This window comes from Paralichthys olivaceus, chromosome 1 (assembly GCF_024713975.1).
Source record: "Paralichthys olivaceus isolate ysfri-2021 chromosome 1, ASM2471397v2, whole genome shotgun sequence".
Lineage (NCBI taxonomy): Eukaryota > Metazoa > Chordata > Actinopteri > Pleuronectiformes > Paralichthyidae > Paralichthys > Paralichthys olivaceus.
In genome coordinates this window covers 29882493-29898147 of record NC_091093.1, presented here as the reverse complement: position 1 = coordinate 29898147, position 15655 = coordinate 29882493, and the positions used below count along the sequence as shown (strand labels likewise).

At 44.8% G+C, this 15655-nt stretch overlaps 1 protein-coding gene and 2 non-coding genes across 5 annotated transcripts in view; 1 reads left to right on the top strand and 2 right to left on the bottom strand.

Moving 5' to 3' along the window:
- LOC109647194 (nuclear receptor ROR-alpha A-like) overlaps nt 1-15655 on the top strand; it is a 46790-nt gene that overhangs the window by 25267 nt on the left and 5868 nt on the right. Inside the window, exons 5-10 of one of the 3 annotated variants that reach the window (XM_069530514.1) lie at nt 1344-1376; nt 11849-11934; nt 12558-12699; nt 13270-13538; nt 13634-13835; nt 15160-15281. In XM_069530514.1, the coding sequence (XP_069386615.1) occupies nt 1344-1376; nt 11849-11934; nt 12558-12699; nt 13270-13538; nt 13634-13835; nt 15160-15281 (854 nt within the window). Of the gene's footprint in view, nt 1-1343; nt 1377-4358; nt 4509-11573; nt 11716-11848; nt 11935-12557; nt 12700-13269; nt 13539-13633; nt 13836-15159; nt 15282-15655 lie in introns of those variants that run through there. The other 2 variants (XM_069530521.1, XM_069530525.1) reach the window with 2 other exon arrangements.
- Nucleotides 946-1018, bottom strand: trnav-uac (transfer RNA valine (anticodon UAC)). The gene has a single exon. It is a non-coding gene; the product is annotated as a tRNA-Val (tRNA).
- Nucleotides 3944-4016, bottom strand: trnav-uac (transfer RNA valine (anticodon UAC)). Its single transcript has one exon. It is a non-coding gene; the product is annotated as a tRNA-Val (tRNA).

Sequence of the window (15655 nt, the reverse complement as noted above, 5' to 3'; positions counted from 1 at the left end):
TGCAGATGAACGACGACGACGAATGGAACTGGAAACAAGAAGCAGAGTGTTTTTCTGCTGAGGAAGGTTTTTGTGTTTGTTGATCAATGAAATCAACCAGATCGTTTATTTCACCTTTTCGTTTTTTCCTCGTCTCAGCGTCCTCCGCTCAGTAGCAGGGAGCAGACTTACACAACAGTTACACAACAGGACTTATAACAAAGTGAAACGCCCTCACATTGTGTGTCCGACAAACAAAAGCAGAAATTATAATTACGTGGATTGGTGCAACCATAAAATGTTGCAATGAATCGTCGGCATTTTCCCCTGTCCTTTTTTTTAAATGATGGTCCAGAACTCACTCAGCCTAAAGAATTCTGTTCTCAGTGAACGAGGCAGCGTCACACAGGTTTCATGGTGTAGTAGTTATCACATCTGCTTTACGCAGAAGGTCCTGGGTTCAATCCCCAGTGGAGCCAGAACTTACATCTTAAACTCCCAGATAACTGACATCACCGTGTGGATCACCAAAAGTTTCAGGTGTAACATCAGGAAGATTGTGTTCTTGTCGTTCCACAACTTTCTCTGTTAGTTACAGACCAACACGTGTCCGTCACGACCTCGGCCGCTGATTCTCTGCCGAACACAAAAAACAAAACAACATTAGCAAACGAATGCGTTTTATTTTCGCAAATACAAAACAAAGAAACGTGCGTAATGACAACAACACAATCTCTCTGTTGTGAGACCTGAATCTTTTGGCCCAAAACTTGATCCATGCTGTGACACACGTGTTTCTTTTAATTGATTTTTATCATCAGTGAGTTTCAGACATAAGTTCCAGTTCCACTGGGGACTGAACGGCTCCGCTGCGATCGGTCAGCTGCTTCAGGGACGTGTAGGAAATGTCGGCCTCCGCTCGGCCTTCGTTAGAGGGCGTGTCACACCAACCATAATAGAAAGCTCTGGTTCCACTGGGGATTGAACCCAGGACCTTCTGCGTGTAAAGCAGACGTGATAGCCACTACACCATGAAACCTCTGTGCTGGGTCGATATTCCGCTTTCGAATTGTTCGATAACAAAGTTTCACCTCAGTGATTCAGCCGTACCACAGAGCTGTGGTTCCACTGGGGATTGAACCCAGCACCTCCTGTGTGATAACTCAAAGTCATCATGTCGTATTTAATGAGATACTGGATCAAACTGTTGGTTGATTATCTCCAGATGATTACGTGTGTGGAGCTGCTGGGTTTGTAAACAGTCACTCAATGTGATGGTATATTTATGTTTTCTGATGAAGTGTGTTTATACTTCACTCTTTCAGTGTGAACGGCTGATCACATCTGTTTCTTCTGTGTTGCAGGTTTGTCAGCTGCAGTGAAGAAGACGCACACGTGTGAGTTCCCTGTTTCCTGTTCTTTCTGGTTTATGTGGCCGACACTGTTTCCTGTGGACGTGGGTGTGAAAGACTTGTTTATGTTTCAAATTGTGAGTCCAGGAGATGCACTGACTTCCCAGAATCCTTAGCGCTGAGGATTTTATCAGTGTGAGAGCGTTTATATCTGAGAAATGAATCATCCTCAGTTTGTTTGAAAGAAAGTTACGGTAACACTTTATATCAGGGAACACATATCAACCATTAACTAGTTGCTTATTAGCCTGGATATTAGAGGCATATCGGATCTTTATTATTCATTATAAAACACTTATTAATGCCTTATTCTTAATGACCTTGTTCTGCAGCTACTCCATTAACTAACAGTTTTACCTCAATAACCTCCTAATTACTGCTTATTGATGGTAAGTAAGGAAGTTGTTGTACATGAATTACAATCAAGTTGTTGGGATATGTTCACTTTGTGTGTTCCCTAATATCAAGTGTTAGCGAATCTCTTAATTTGTTGGTGAGAATCTGAGGGCGGGTGGAGTCGGCTCAGTGGACGGGTTTGTTGCCGGTGCAGGTTCTGGTCTCTGTGGTGCTCTGACACTTTAAGTTTCCTCCTGTCTGGAACTAGTTTTTTTTTTTACAGAAGAACGTGTTGAGCGGAGAGTGTTCCAGGGAGATAAGGATAAATGAGTGACGAGGGAGCGCTGCCTCAGTCGAGTCGCTCTCATTAGAGCTGATAGAGACGGATAATGAATGTGAGGTTGGGATCATCGCAGAGAGAAACATTGATCCTCTGGGAGCCGTGGAGGCTTTTTCCAAACAACTCGTAACGTGCTGCCGGGAGTCTATTGACCCGTTCTGACGTGGGTGGGGGGGGGCTCCGCCGCCAGACGTCGAGCTTTTCGAAGAGTAAATCTTCCTCCTGTTCTGCCAATTTACAGGAAGAATGAAGCTCCTGCTGCTGCTCACTTTCCTCTCTCTGCTGCCAGGAGTCGTTCGGCCTTCAGGCGCTGGCGTTTACCGAGGTCGGCTGTTTTCACTGAGTTTAATCGTTTTCACCGAAGCTCCGCGGCTCAGACGGGATTTGTTTTATGAAGCAGTGTGGGATGATGGGTAAAGACGCCAGTTAGCTGGAGCTGCTTGAGTTCGCTCAGTTACTGCTGAGTCTTATTTAACTTTAGTTGTAGTGGAAGTTCTGTTGTTCTCCACGGCTCAGACACACGAGAACAACATGGAGCAACATGTTGAATCAGCAGGTCGATAGAAGTAAAACTGGTCTGAAGTTTTTATCTCACATTTCCGTCCCTCAGATCCTGAGGTCACTTCATGTTTAGATGAGACACAGATTGTACATTTCAAAGCCTGACTGATTTTTGGGAGCAGATACTGATCCCGATATATCGGCTGATAATTATTTTAAAACTTCAGTGATTCCCGAGATGTTGTTATCAAACAGTTATGGCAAAGAAATGTGATTAATATTTTACAGTTGAACGATTATTTGTATTATAAATAACTAAGAAAACCACACTTCAGTCATTTAGCAGTTGAATCTTATGAAGAATCACGAATGATCAAGTATTTGAAAACTTTGAGCGTGTGATGGACGAATGGCTGGATGTGATTGGTGGACACTTTTTCTGCTGAAACGCCATCTCTTCATTTACTCTGCTATCTTCATCTCCGGCGACTCTTTGTGGTTTTTCTCCTCTCACATTTCACACACGTCTTCATACTTCATCTCCCTCTTTGTTTCTTTGAACTGCTTGCTATGCGAACCGCAGAGAAGGTGGGTGGCGGCAGAGACTTCGCCATGTGGTTGTTTTTGTGTAATGTTGTGTTTATCAGGGCGCCACTCTCTGTCCGGATGTGAGAAACACAAACCATAAACAAACTTCAGTGATGGTGACGTTTGTGGGTAGCGTCAGCATCAGCGTTACAAGTGCGACAGGAAGTCAGCCGCCACTGGTCGCCGAGAAATTTCACAAGGTTCCACAAAGATCCTCAAGCTGCTAGTTTCATGTTCCTGTTGTGTTTAGATAAAACAAACAATGTGTTTACATCCAGTGTGTAAGATTCAGGTGAAAGGGAACTAACTTACTGTAGAATCATCCTCATGATGTTTTTCACGAGTTCATTTCATCTAAATTGTATGAATTGTAGTTTTCTTTACCCCAGAAAAGACCCGTTATATTCAAATACTTTATATTTAAATACTTTATATTAACATGGAGGGGACCCTCTCTACGGAGGACGCCATGTTTTTTACATCAGTCCAGACTGACTAAACACCTTTTGAGTTTTTATGACGACTGAAGCTGCCACAGTTTCTTCTTCATGTTTAGAAGGAGACGGATTATGCTCAAATTCAGGTTGATAATTTTAATTAAACATCACATTCCTCAGTGTGTCCATTGCTGAAACTCCACCACTTATTATCCTCTGTTGGTTTTAGTTCCTGGCTCTTACAGACCCCCCCCCCCCTCCTGATGAAGCCCAGTCTCTGGTGTGATTGTTCAACTGCCTCGTGTCAGCTTCGTTAGAGGGCGTGTCACATCAACCATAACAGAAAGCTCTGGTTCCACTGGGGATTGAACCCAGGACCTTCTGCGTGTAAAGCAGACGTGATAACCACTACACCATGAAACCAGTGGATCCTTTTTGAACCCAACAACAAAGCGACAGATCTCAGATTTAAATATCTCCAGATGATTCTGGTTTTGGAGTTAAAGTTAGAGGTTCGCTTTTCTTTGCTGATACATTTCTACGTCCCTCCAAAGTTCTGAAGAACAAAGTAAATATAGGCTTTTTTTTAAAAAAACCTTCAAATATCAATATCAATATTTGTAGTTTAAATACATGTTCTGTGAAACATCTGTACTTCGAGTCTGACAGTGATTTACTGTATGAAAACAAACACACCGGCCGCTCTCATTGGCTGGTAGGCATGTCAATCAGAGGGGGCAGGCCAGGGGAGGGCGGGGCTGGGCGGTGACGTCACGGTCACATGGCTGCTCATGCTGTGCAGCAGCAGCTCAGGATGATGTCAGAGCTGAGAGAAGCTGCTGCTGGTGACACAACGAGGATCCTCCTGAAACTCAGGCCTGACAAATATGTACTTTATCATCTCCGCCATGAAAGGTAAGAGTGTGTGTGTGTGTGTGTGTGTGTGTGTGTGTGTGTGTGTGTGTGTGTGTGTGTGTGTGTGTGTCACTGCTGAAGTTTTTCAGTATTAGTTGTAGTTTGTTGTGTCACAGGACGATGTTGATGAGCAGCTTGTTGTTCCAGGTTGAGTTCGTCTCTCTGTGTTTGTAGCTTCGTGTTTTCACTGTTTAGTTTCACACGTGTTTCCTCAGGTTGGAAACATGAAACCTTCAGCTTCAGATTCTATTCTGGGAAAATGTCCAGTCAAAATAATTTCGCTGTGAAGAAGTGTGAGGGGAGGTGAGGGGAGGTGAGGGGAGGTGAGAGGAGGTGAGAGAAGGAGAGAGAAGGAGAGGGGAGGAGAGAGGAGGTGAGGGGAGGTGAGGGGAGGAGAGAGGAGGAGAGAGAAGGAGAGGGGAGGAGAGAGGAGGTGAGGGGAGGAGAGAGGAGGAGGGAGGAGGTGAGAGAAGGAGAGAGAAGGTGAGGGGAGGAGAGAGGATGAGAGAGGAGGAGAGAGGAGGTGAGAGGAGGTGAGGTGAGGAGAGAGAAGGTGAGGGGAGGAGAGAGGAGGTGAGGTGAGGAGAGAGAAGGTGAGGGGAGGAGAGAGGAGGTGAGGGGAGGTGAGGGGAGGAGAGAGGAGGAGAGAGGAGGAGAGAGGATGAGAGAGGAGGTGAGGGGAGGAGAGAGAAGGAGAGAGGAGGAGAGAGGAGGTGAGAGGAGGTGAGGGGAGGAGAGAGGATGAGAGAGAAGGAGAGGGGAGGTGAGAGGAGGTGAGAGAAGGAGAGAGGAGGTGAGGGGAGGTGAGGGGAGGAGAGAGGAGGTGAGAAAACAGGAGAGAGAGAGGGAGCTGGAAAGGAGGTGAGAGAAGGAAAAAGGAGGTGATAGCTGAACGTGAGGGGAGTTTTCTTCGTTTTTCTTGAGGTTTTAACTGTTGTTATATAAATAAAATACAAATATAAAAAAATATTTCTCTAGAAGTCGATGAGAAAATTTCTTCTCATTTTATAACTAAGACCACGAAGTGCACGGGGGCGTGGTTCTGTGTGATTGACAGCTCGTACGTCCAATGTCGACATTAACTCGAGGCTCCAGATTGGACAGGAAGTGTCTCCTTGTCTCTCTCTCTTTCCCACTGACGAGGCATCGCTGCCTGTTCTCAGACTGCTTCTGTGAATTTCTACATCAAAACCAAAAAAAAACTGTTTCGCTCAGTTAAACTATTAAACTAAACGTTGGAACCGCTGACAAAAGAAGTTCTGCACAATTGAGAGAAATCATAAGTGAAAGAGATGTTTGCTAAAAATCTTCGTGTGCAAAATTTGATGAATTTAAAAGTCGGTAAATAAGAAATTGGCACATTACTGCCACCTACAGGGATGGAGTGTCAGCTTCAGCTCCGTGGAACAGGTTTTGTTGCAGGAAAAGAAAAAGTGAAAAGTTCAGTTTGTTTGAATTCTGTGGCCGCTGAAGTAGATTCTGGTTGTTATGGCAACAACATTAAAACATAAACTGCCCGACAAAACTTTTCCAATATGTTTTATTTTCACGAAACAAGAGCTGGAAATTAGTGTGTGTGTGTGTGTGTGTGTGTGTGCGTGCGTGCGTGTGTGTGTGTGTGTGCAGGAGGCTCTCAGCCAGTCTGTTATGTCACAGGATTACAAACAGCCAGGAGATTATTTAACTGTCCTCGGGGGGGGGGGGGGGGGGGGGGGACACACACAGAGCGTCTGAAACTCACACAGCAAATGAACCACACGACCATCGTGCTCTGAGGTTCACGCGTCTGATATCGCCCACGTCAAAAAACCACCTGGCGCGTTCTCTCGTCCTGTCGTTGCTCGTTACAACTTTTGACAAACTGCGGTTGAACAATCTAAAACTCTGAGTCGATGACGGACACTCGAATGTTTCTGTTTGTCTGGAGTAGTTGTGAGTCGTCCTGTTGAAAGAACAACGTGTCCTCCAGGAGTTATCCACGTCCACTTTAGGTGAAACCTAAAATATAATCATTAAACCTCTTCTGTGGATGCAGTAGAACAGTTGCACAATATGTTTGGTTTCATACATGTAAGTTTTCTGCATGTGACCTCAGGGTTTTTCATTGTGTCTCGGTTCTCGGCTCGGAACCTTTTTGTCCTGGTTGTGCTTTCACATTTTGAGCTGTGAACTGAAACAGAAACTGAAGCCACACGTTACAGTTTTTAACTTCTTCACGTTAAAAAGCAGCTTTTGATTGAAAAAATGGGACTGAACCAAAGGAAGAACAGAACATTTAAACCCGGGGGATGTCGATAATTCAGCAGCGGAGCAGAAAGTAGAAGTTGAAGTAAACTTCAGATATGCAGCGGGAGGTGGGGGGTGATCTTGTGTTTCCACAGTAAACCTTGACACATTTGGAAGCACAGTGGCGTCTTCACGGCCTCCTTTCTCGTCGCTCTTTGATCGTCTCTGAAAAACTTTATTTATTTTTCTGCGCGTCAGTTAATTTATCCATCAGGGACTCGTTTTGCCCGAGCTTTAGCATTTTTGGTGTAAACAGCGGTGGCTCTCGTAAAATCCTTGCAGCTCATTAGCCTTCACTTTAGCGCCGCTATACTGCTCGTTACACATTATTCAGTGGAATCTACACATGAGCATCTGCTGCATCCACGGGGAAAACTGGAGGTTCCAGTGTTCGTCTGCTGCTCTGAACGTCATTACTGTGGAATAATATTTAAGTTTGTGTTGGTGCAGGACAGAGGATTTCACTAACAGCGTCAGAACAAAGACGGTGGAGATAAGAACTGAGGGAAGTGTGTCGACGTACGAGAGGCTGAGACGTTCTTTGTTCCATTAGAAGCTTCGTGTTCGGGACGTTTCCTCTCCTGAGAGTCTGAAGCTTCATGTCTTTGTTCCATACTTTCATTTGATCTGTTAGTTTTGGTTTCACATTGTAATTTAGGGACTAAAGAATTTTGTCTGACAAACGTACGTCCTGTCGTCATCACCTACGTGGGCGTCGTCTACCTGTACTTGACTCTGATTGGTTTGTTGACGGAGTCTGACGTGAACGTGTTGTCAGTTGTCCGAACTAGTTCAAAAGCACCAAATGTCCTCGTGGTTCAAACATTTTATTGTCGGGGGTGAAGACTGCAGCCGCTTCCTCTTCTTCTTCTGTTGTTTAATGCTGTCTTCTAAAGTGTTTTGGTTGCTTCAGTTTGATCCAGATCAGCTCTTCTGGTCGGACTTTGTCGTGCATGTCTCCAGAAATGAACATTACTCTGAAGCAAAGGAGGATGTTTTCCTGGTCACTGGACAGTGAACCTTTACATGAACTCATGTCGAGCAGAGACTTTTACTGTGCGACCTGATGGAGAAGTGTCCAACTGAACCACCAACTGTGGCTGAGGAACAAGCTGCCGCTTCATCTGCCGACAGGCTTAACGAGGGTGTTTGCGCTCCATGTGCCATATGTCTGCCGTTATTACATCCACGCTGAGATCATGTTGAAGCTCGCCAAGGAGATTAAACAACAGAGGCTGTCAGCAACGTCTGAGGGGGAGAATAGATCTCACCTCACCGGCCCACGAGGAAGAAACTTCATCCTCTGTTTGTAGAAGAAAGTTAAATATATCGGCTGCATCATGAGCTGGAGTCTCAGCCACAGCTCTGATCAGCAGGAGGAGCGGGAACATGAAGTGCAACGGAGGAACCGCTTTGAAGTAGAGTTGTAATAATAACAATGAAGATGGAAGCAGCTTAATAAAATAATCAGACAGTTCAATAATAGATAAAGAGAAAACAATCCCCCAGAGTTCTCAGGGAAACACACCTCAGGTCCTGCTTGTCTTTAAAGAGAGACCATGGAGCTGCTGCAGAACAGAACTGATGGTAAAGGTAACAGGACACAATCATCAGGGATCCAAATCAGCGTAGCACAGAGCAGAACAATTCAACAATCACTTGAGCCAGCAAATGCATGGATAGCTCACTAGCATTAGCTCAACGTGCTACTGAAAGTACGGAGATGGATAAAGTTACTTTTTCTGCACTGAGGTGCCTCCAACTTTTAATTTTAATGCTAGGCGTGCTTACAGTCAAAGTGCGATTCTTCTCGTAAACCACTGTATGTGAAGATGATTGACAGTAGCCAGCCACCAGGGGGAGCCTTTATGTTGCCCACTGTTATTTGCAGTCTGTGTCGTAAACACAGTAAACACAAGCCTCGGTCAGACAGGACGAGGATCTGCAGCCAACAAGCAAATCGTCGCATTCGACTCTTAGTTTGACGGAAACGCGCTGACGAGGAAGAAAAGAAGACGAAAGAGAATGAACGCAGTTTAATCTGAGGGAGGTCTAGGTCTCCGAGGGAGAGTCACACACTGGTCCAACGCTCCTCCGATAAACACAGCGGCCTCGTCGCAGACGGACAAACATGAAAGCTTTGTGAGTGTGACGGCTGCCGCTCTGACAGCCGATGAGTCATTAAAACAATTTCCTCTCGGCTCTGCTGATGCAAAGACTCGCCGAGCAGACGAGAGGACGACGTGTTGTCACATCTCACTCATCAAACCAAAGGTCAGCGGAAAAAATCAATATCACAAGCGTTAACGCTAAACAATCTCAACGCTGATCCAGATTCATTTGACTGTGATAGAAACAGAGACAGGAACGTTCTCAGTGAACGAACAGCTGGTAAAGTCAATCAATCAGTATTTTCATGATTGGATTAATTGTTAATTCTTCAAGCAAAACTGACAAATGTGATCATTTATCTGATTGTGTAATAAGATGATTTAGAGACACACGATAAATCAAAGAAAACAGTTTATCTGCTGCACATCACACAGTCGAGCTCGCAGCTCCGTCAGCTCCTTTAAATCCAGTCAACCCGCAGCAGATCGCTCTCACTCTTAAATATGTTGAGTTTTTTTCATCGCGATCCAAAAATTATTCTCAGTGAAAATGCTCAAAATCCCACAGTCTTAAAAAAATTAAAAATAAGTGAGGTGATTGATCATCTGATGCAAAAACACTTGGAAACAGACCAAACACAGACAAGGTGCAGACTGCAGCTGCTTCTTCTTCTTCTATGGTTCAATGTGTCTCTGCTTCCTGTGATTGATCCAAACTGTCCATCAAAGTGTTTTCACTGTGAACCAACAGAACCAGGTTCAGTTTGATCCAGACCCAGAACTCCTCCTCTGGTCCGAGGAGCCGTTCACGCCTGATGTTCGGCTCCAGACCGTCATGGTCCGTCACACTTTTGCTCTCTGCCTCGTTCGGTCTTTTAATATTTCTATTTTTTGAACTCTCTGTGATCCAGATCCAGAAGTTTGTGTTTGCAGTTGTTGCACTAATCTAGAAGTTATAAATAACTTTGGTTCTAATTTCAGTCGACAGCTTTGTTCAACGAAACGTTTGATGTTGAAACTGTTACTGCAGCGTGTGTGTGTGTGTGTGTGTGTGTGTGTGTGTGAGCCCTGTGCTCAGCTCTGGGCTGTTTGCTGCCGATGATCTGAAACTGATAAACTGTGTTCAAATGAAAACCGAGACAGAAACAACGATGAAACAGGTTTTTGCTTTTCTTCTTCTTCTTCTTCTTCTTCGTGAACATCTGTTCTTGGGTCTGTGGTTATTTTCTCACAGAGCAGCTGCTCGGATGTGATGAAGTGAAGTTGCCACAGAGCAGCTGGTGATTTCAGCAAGAACGCCGCCGTCACAAAATCTAACTCGTGTCCTCTGGGATTCGAACTTGTGAGTTGAGCCGTTGCTGGTGTGAAGATTTAAGAGCAGGTCGCCTGGTTACAGACTTCTGAACCTCTGCCCTCGTCTCTGAGCGACTTAACCACGACGTCAGGAGACTGTGTCATCATCGAGGCGACAGCCACGTTCTGTAATAAACAGTTTGAGTCCAAACGCAGATGAAAGACTGAGGACGTGAGTTGTTGATGACGTGAAGCGGCCGAACCAGGTGATTTTAGTCTCATTGAAGGTTGATGGTTGAAAATCCAGGAAGTTTTCAGCATCGTTGTTTTCACTAAAAAAATCCACGTTGACGATCTGATGATTTTATGTCGTCATCGATATTAAAGACGTTTTAAATAAAACAAGTTCGATGTTCGAGCCGAAGAAGGAAACAAAGATTCAGTTTGTGGGTCGTGATGTCGCTGCTCTCGTTTTAATTCATCAACTCATCCTGTTGCTGTGAGAGTCGAATCGACGTTTCAATGTTTTTCCCTCGTCTCTGTGGTTCTTCTGTTTTTTTCTGTTGAGTTAATGTGACTCTGGTTCACTGACTTCATCATGTGGATCCTCGTTCACTGGGTCAGGTGGTCAACCCGTCCTCCTGTGGGGGGGCGAGAGACATTGAGGCACAGAGAGAAACTGAGAAGAGAGAGAGAGAGAGAGGAAGGAGGAGATTCACATAAAACAATACAATTATTTGTTGTTATTAGGAAAAATAACTCAGGATTCTTGGCTTGTTTTTCACCAGTTGACCCTTTGGGGCCTCCGTACATTTTTTTCACATATTGGTCAAGAAAATAATTTTATTCTAATTTCATCCAAAGCGATTTAAGGGTCGAAGAAAATAAGAGAACGATACATTTTTGCAGTGGCAGACGACAGTGAAGGTTCATCTGCACCGGTCAGATCAAGTTATTGAAATCATCTGACCTGGGGTTTGTCCCAGTTGTCGACCGCCGCTGCAGTTTATCAGAGGACATAGAAGAAGAGTGTAAGCACGCTGCCCCGCCCACAATGACTGCAAACGTTGAAGCGTCACGTGTCCAAATCTCACCAGATTCAACGCCGCACCTTCTCGGGCAATTCACAGAAGACACGCCGAGTGCGGAGCCGATAATTTGAACGGTCGGTGAGATATTCGTGGAATCGGGGATATTGTTCTTATATGGAGGGAAACGAGCAGCAGTGAGACGAACGCTGCTTCAGACTCCACCTCCTTGTTTTCAGTGTGTGTGTGTTGATGTGTCCACACACTTACATAACGTCCCTCCTCTAAATATAGCCTGTGTGAGTGGAGCCGTCTGTCTGTGTGTATAAATACTGTCCATGTGTTGAAAGTTGAGACGCTGCAGTTTCACCTCTGATGAACTTAACCGGACACTTATTTCACATTTGATCGAATCCTTCAGTTCTTCATACAAACGACTGGACACACGTTTGACACTGACGTCTGTGACATGACGTCTGATGTCAGATGGTAGTGATGATGATGATGATGATGATGTTTTGACGGACCTGACAGTTTGCGGTGCAGCTGCTGATAGATGTGTCGTCGTTGTTGTTGTTGTCGTTTATCTCTGACAGTTCCTCTTGTTTTTTTTTCTCTGTAGCTCAGATCGAAATCATTCCCTGTAAAATCTGCGGAGACAAATCTTCAGGGATCCACTACGGGGTGATCACCTGCGAGGGCTGCAAGGTAAGCCCCGCCCCTTGCTCGACACCGTCTCACTTCCTGTTTGACACTGAGCTTCCTGCTTCCTCTCAGGGGTCGTCACGGCGCCGGGTCTGATTCACTCTGCGTTCATTTCACGAGATATATTTTTAATTTTGAGATAAAACGCCCTTGTTACTTGTTTTCATATTTAGTTTAATCATTTTATTTTTGTTTCATCGAAGCGAAAAACCCAGAAACGTTGATTCAGACACAGTTTGACATTTAAAGGACGTTTGTTGATGTTTTAAACATGAAACACGAGTTTATTTACATTCTCATTAACCATTTATATTGAAGTAACTTCCACTTAGTGTCTGTTTTTATTGTCATATCGTGGATATTAATTAAGCAGTTTACAGGTTGTTCGTCCGTCTCATTCTCGTGAACACGATATCTCAAGAACACCTCGAGGGAATTTCATCAGATTTGGTGCAAACGTTCACCTGAACTCAGCGATTATCTTTTTCAAATTTGGCGAAATATTTTATTAGGACTCAGATCGAGATTTTGGGAGAAACCTGGTGTGAAGACGAGTGAAGGTCTGACCCAGGTGTCACTGACCGTTCTGTTCTGCAGAATTAAAACCTCTGTCCGTCCTGTCGCAGGGTTTCTTCAGACGCAGTCAGCAGAGTAACGCCACCTACTCGTGTCCTCGCCAGAAAAACTGTCTGATCGACCGAACGAGCCGGAACCGCTGCCAGCACTGCCGTCTGCAGAAATGTCTGACTGTAGGCATGTCCCGAGACGGTGAGACACATACACACACACACACCCTCACCTGCAGAAACATCTGGTGGTCAGCAGTTTGCAACATGTTAGTCTGCAGACGCACAAATAAAAGGCAGCAGATGTGTCAGGTGTGTGGGAAGCGTGTGGTCGGAGCGAATGTTCCAGGAAGTTTTTTTTTACCTCTGTGGCAGATTCACTTCTTTATTATATTTAAGAACATGTGAGGTTTTCTTCACAATTCCTACTGAGGGACATTCACTTCTCCGCAAATAACAGAGAGTTGATCTGAAGCTGATATCGATCAGAAAATGATTCCCATCGTCGAGATGACGTCATGCATCAGTTCAACAATCTGCACAACCTCTGCGTCCTATTGGACAATAGACACGACCTGAAGCGGATGTGGATCCAAAAGTTAGAAATGAGGTTTGAATATTAAAAAGTTATATTGTGGCTCAGATACATCAGGTGACCAGACCACAGTGACTCAAGGTGTGGTTAGCATAGCTTAGCATAAAGACTGAAAGCAGAGGGAAACCGTTAGCTCGTCTCTCTCTGAGATCCTCACGTCCTGTCCCTCGTCTTCAGCGGTGAAGTTCGGTCGCATGTCGAAGAAGCAGCGGGACAGTTTGTACGCTGAGGTTCAGAGACACCGCCTCCAGCAGCAGCAGCAGCAGCAGCAGCAGCAGGGACCCCTCCTCATGTCCCACCCCGGCCTCAGCAGCCCGAGCCCCGGAGAGGCCGAGCCGCTCTCCCCCCAATACGGCCTCTCCTCCAACGGCCTCACTGAGCTCCCTGATGAGCTCGGGGGCTACATGGAGCAGAACTCCCCTGAAGGAGGATCAGTCTCATCCAAGGTTTGTGGCATTTTACCAAAAAGAACAAATCATGGCCTGAAATGAATTGATTGATTTTACAGTTTTTATGTATCGGATGTTTCTTCCACCAACAGACGGACTCCGGAGGAGGAGGGGGAGGAGGAGGAGGAGGATTGTTCTACCTGGACATCCTGCCCTCACCCGACCAATCAGGACTGGATATTAACGGCATTAAACCAGAACCACTGTGCGACTACGGATCTGGAAACGGCTTCTTCCCGTACTGCTCCTTCACCGATGGAGACACGTCGCCCAGTGTGTCCATGACCGAACTGGGTGAGCTGCAGGCATCAAGGGGGGGGGGTCACAGATCATATAGATGGATGGATGGATGGATGGATGGATGGATGGATGGATCAGGTCCAGCAAATAGAAGAGTGGAGCTGAACTGTAGATAGTTATCTGTGTGTGAGCTGCTCTGAAAAGTAAAGAAGCAGCAGAAGGTTGCAGAGCTGGAGGGAAAATAAAGATGAGGGAATATCCTGAAAGAGGTGAAGTGAGAGAAAAGGAGGAATACTCGCTTCTCTTAGCTCCAACGTGGCGACCTGTATTTTCTCAGCTCTGGATTTAAAACTCGACCTGTCGTCACTGGAGGTGGACGCTGACGTCTGAACGCTGCTGCTGATTGTGTTTGTTTGGTTTCTTTGTGATTGGGCGACTGCAAAACTAGAATGTTCCTTCTGGGATAAATAAAGTAGTTTGGATTGAATTGAGAAGGAGACAAAGAGGAGAGGAGTGTGTGGGGCAAACAGAGGTGGTTTAAAATAGCAGGAGGTTGGAAACTCATCTCCACAGCTCATTAAAATCTCTGTGTGGTAATTAGCTCTTTGTTAATTAGGGACAATTGGGATGTGGCGGGCGCTCGCTGTGGGAAATCTTCCTCTCTTTGTCCCGGGAGATTTTTATTTTGTCTTTGACAAAAGAATTTCTCAAATGATCGTCCCCACACTGAGCCCCGGTCCGAACAACAGTTTTATTATCTGGATTATCTGGTGTTATTTCATATTCATTCATTTATTCATGCAGCAACATATTAGCAGCAGCACGGAGACACTGAGCAGAAGAGGAATTACTGTTTGTTTCTGATCTGAGCTGCGTTCACAAACATTATGTTTTTAATCTTATCTTATATTCTCTTAACCTGACAAAGTTTCATTCTGTATTTAAACTTTTACAAACTCGTCTCCTGGGTCACAGTGAACGGATGTTAAAAACACGATTAAAGGATCCTCTGCCGTTGCGATGGTTTGTTTTAAATCAGAATTAATTATTTTGAATTGGATGAATTTATTTTTACTTACAGTTGGTTTAAAGTGAAAGTTTATTGTTATTTTAAATTCCCCATGTTAATAATAATAATAATAATTGTCTCCTTATTAATTATTATTCTCAAAACGGTTACAAAGTGCTTCACCAACAAAAAACACAAGTCAATAATTAAATAATGAACACAAAAACAAAATAAAACGAAAGAATAAATAAAACAACAACAACACTAAACGTGTGACAGAAATTTAAAAATGATGATAATAAAAACTACAGTTAGTTGGAATCAGGCTGATGTGATCAAAGTGCGCTGTGGTGTCGTCCGTTGTTTCAGATCATCTGGTTCAGATCGTCTCCAGATCTCACCTGGAGACGTGTCAGTACCTGAGGGAGGAGCTGCAGCAGATGAGCTGGCAGAACTTCCTGCAGGACGAGGTGCAGCGTTACCAGAGCAAGGTGAGGTCGCTGCTTCTGTCTGTGAAGTCACATGGTCACATCTGAGCATTCATGTCGTTGTTATTGTACTTTGTCACGTAGCCGTCGCTAACTTTAACGCAGAACTCGCGTGTTCCAGTCGGAGGCTTCAGTGGAAACGCTGCTCGTTCACTTTGAATGTGGTGAGGTCGTGCGTTGTGGACCCGACGCTTCACTTTGCTTCACTCAGTGGAAGTTGAGTAAAGCTCAACTTTTCAAGCAACAGCCAATCAAATAATGCGAAGACAGAGGAGGCGGAGTCAGTCTGTGAACCCGGTGTTTTACTTCCTGTGTCCTTCACTCTCTCCAAGAGTCATCGTCTCGAGTAACGAAGGTCAAATCTTATTTCTGCGACC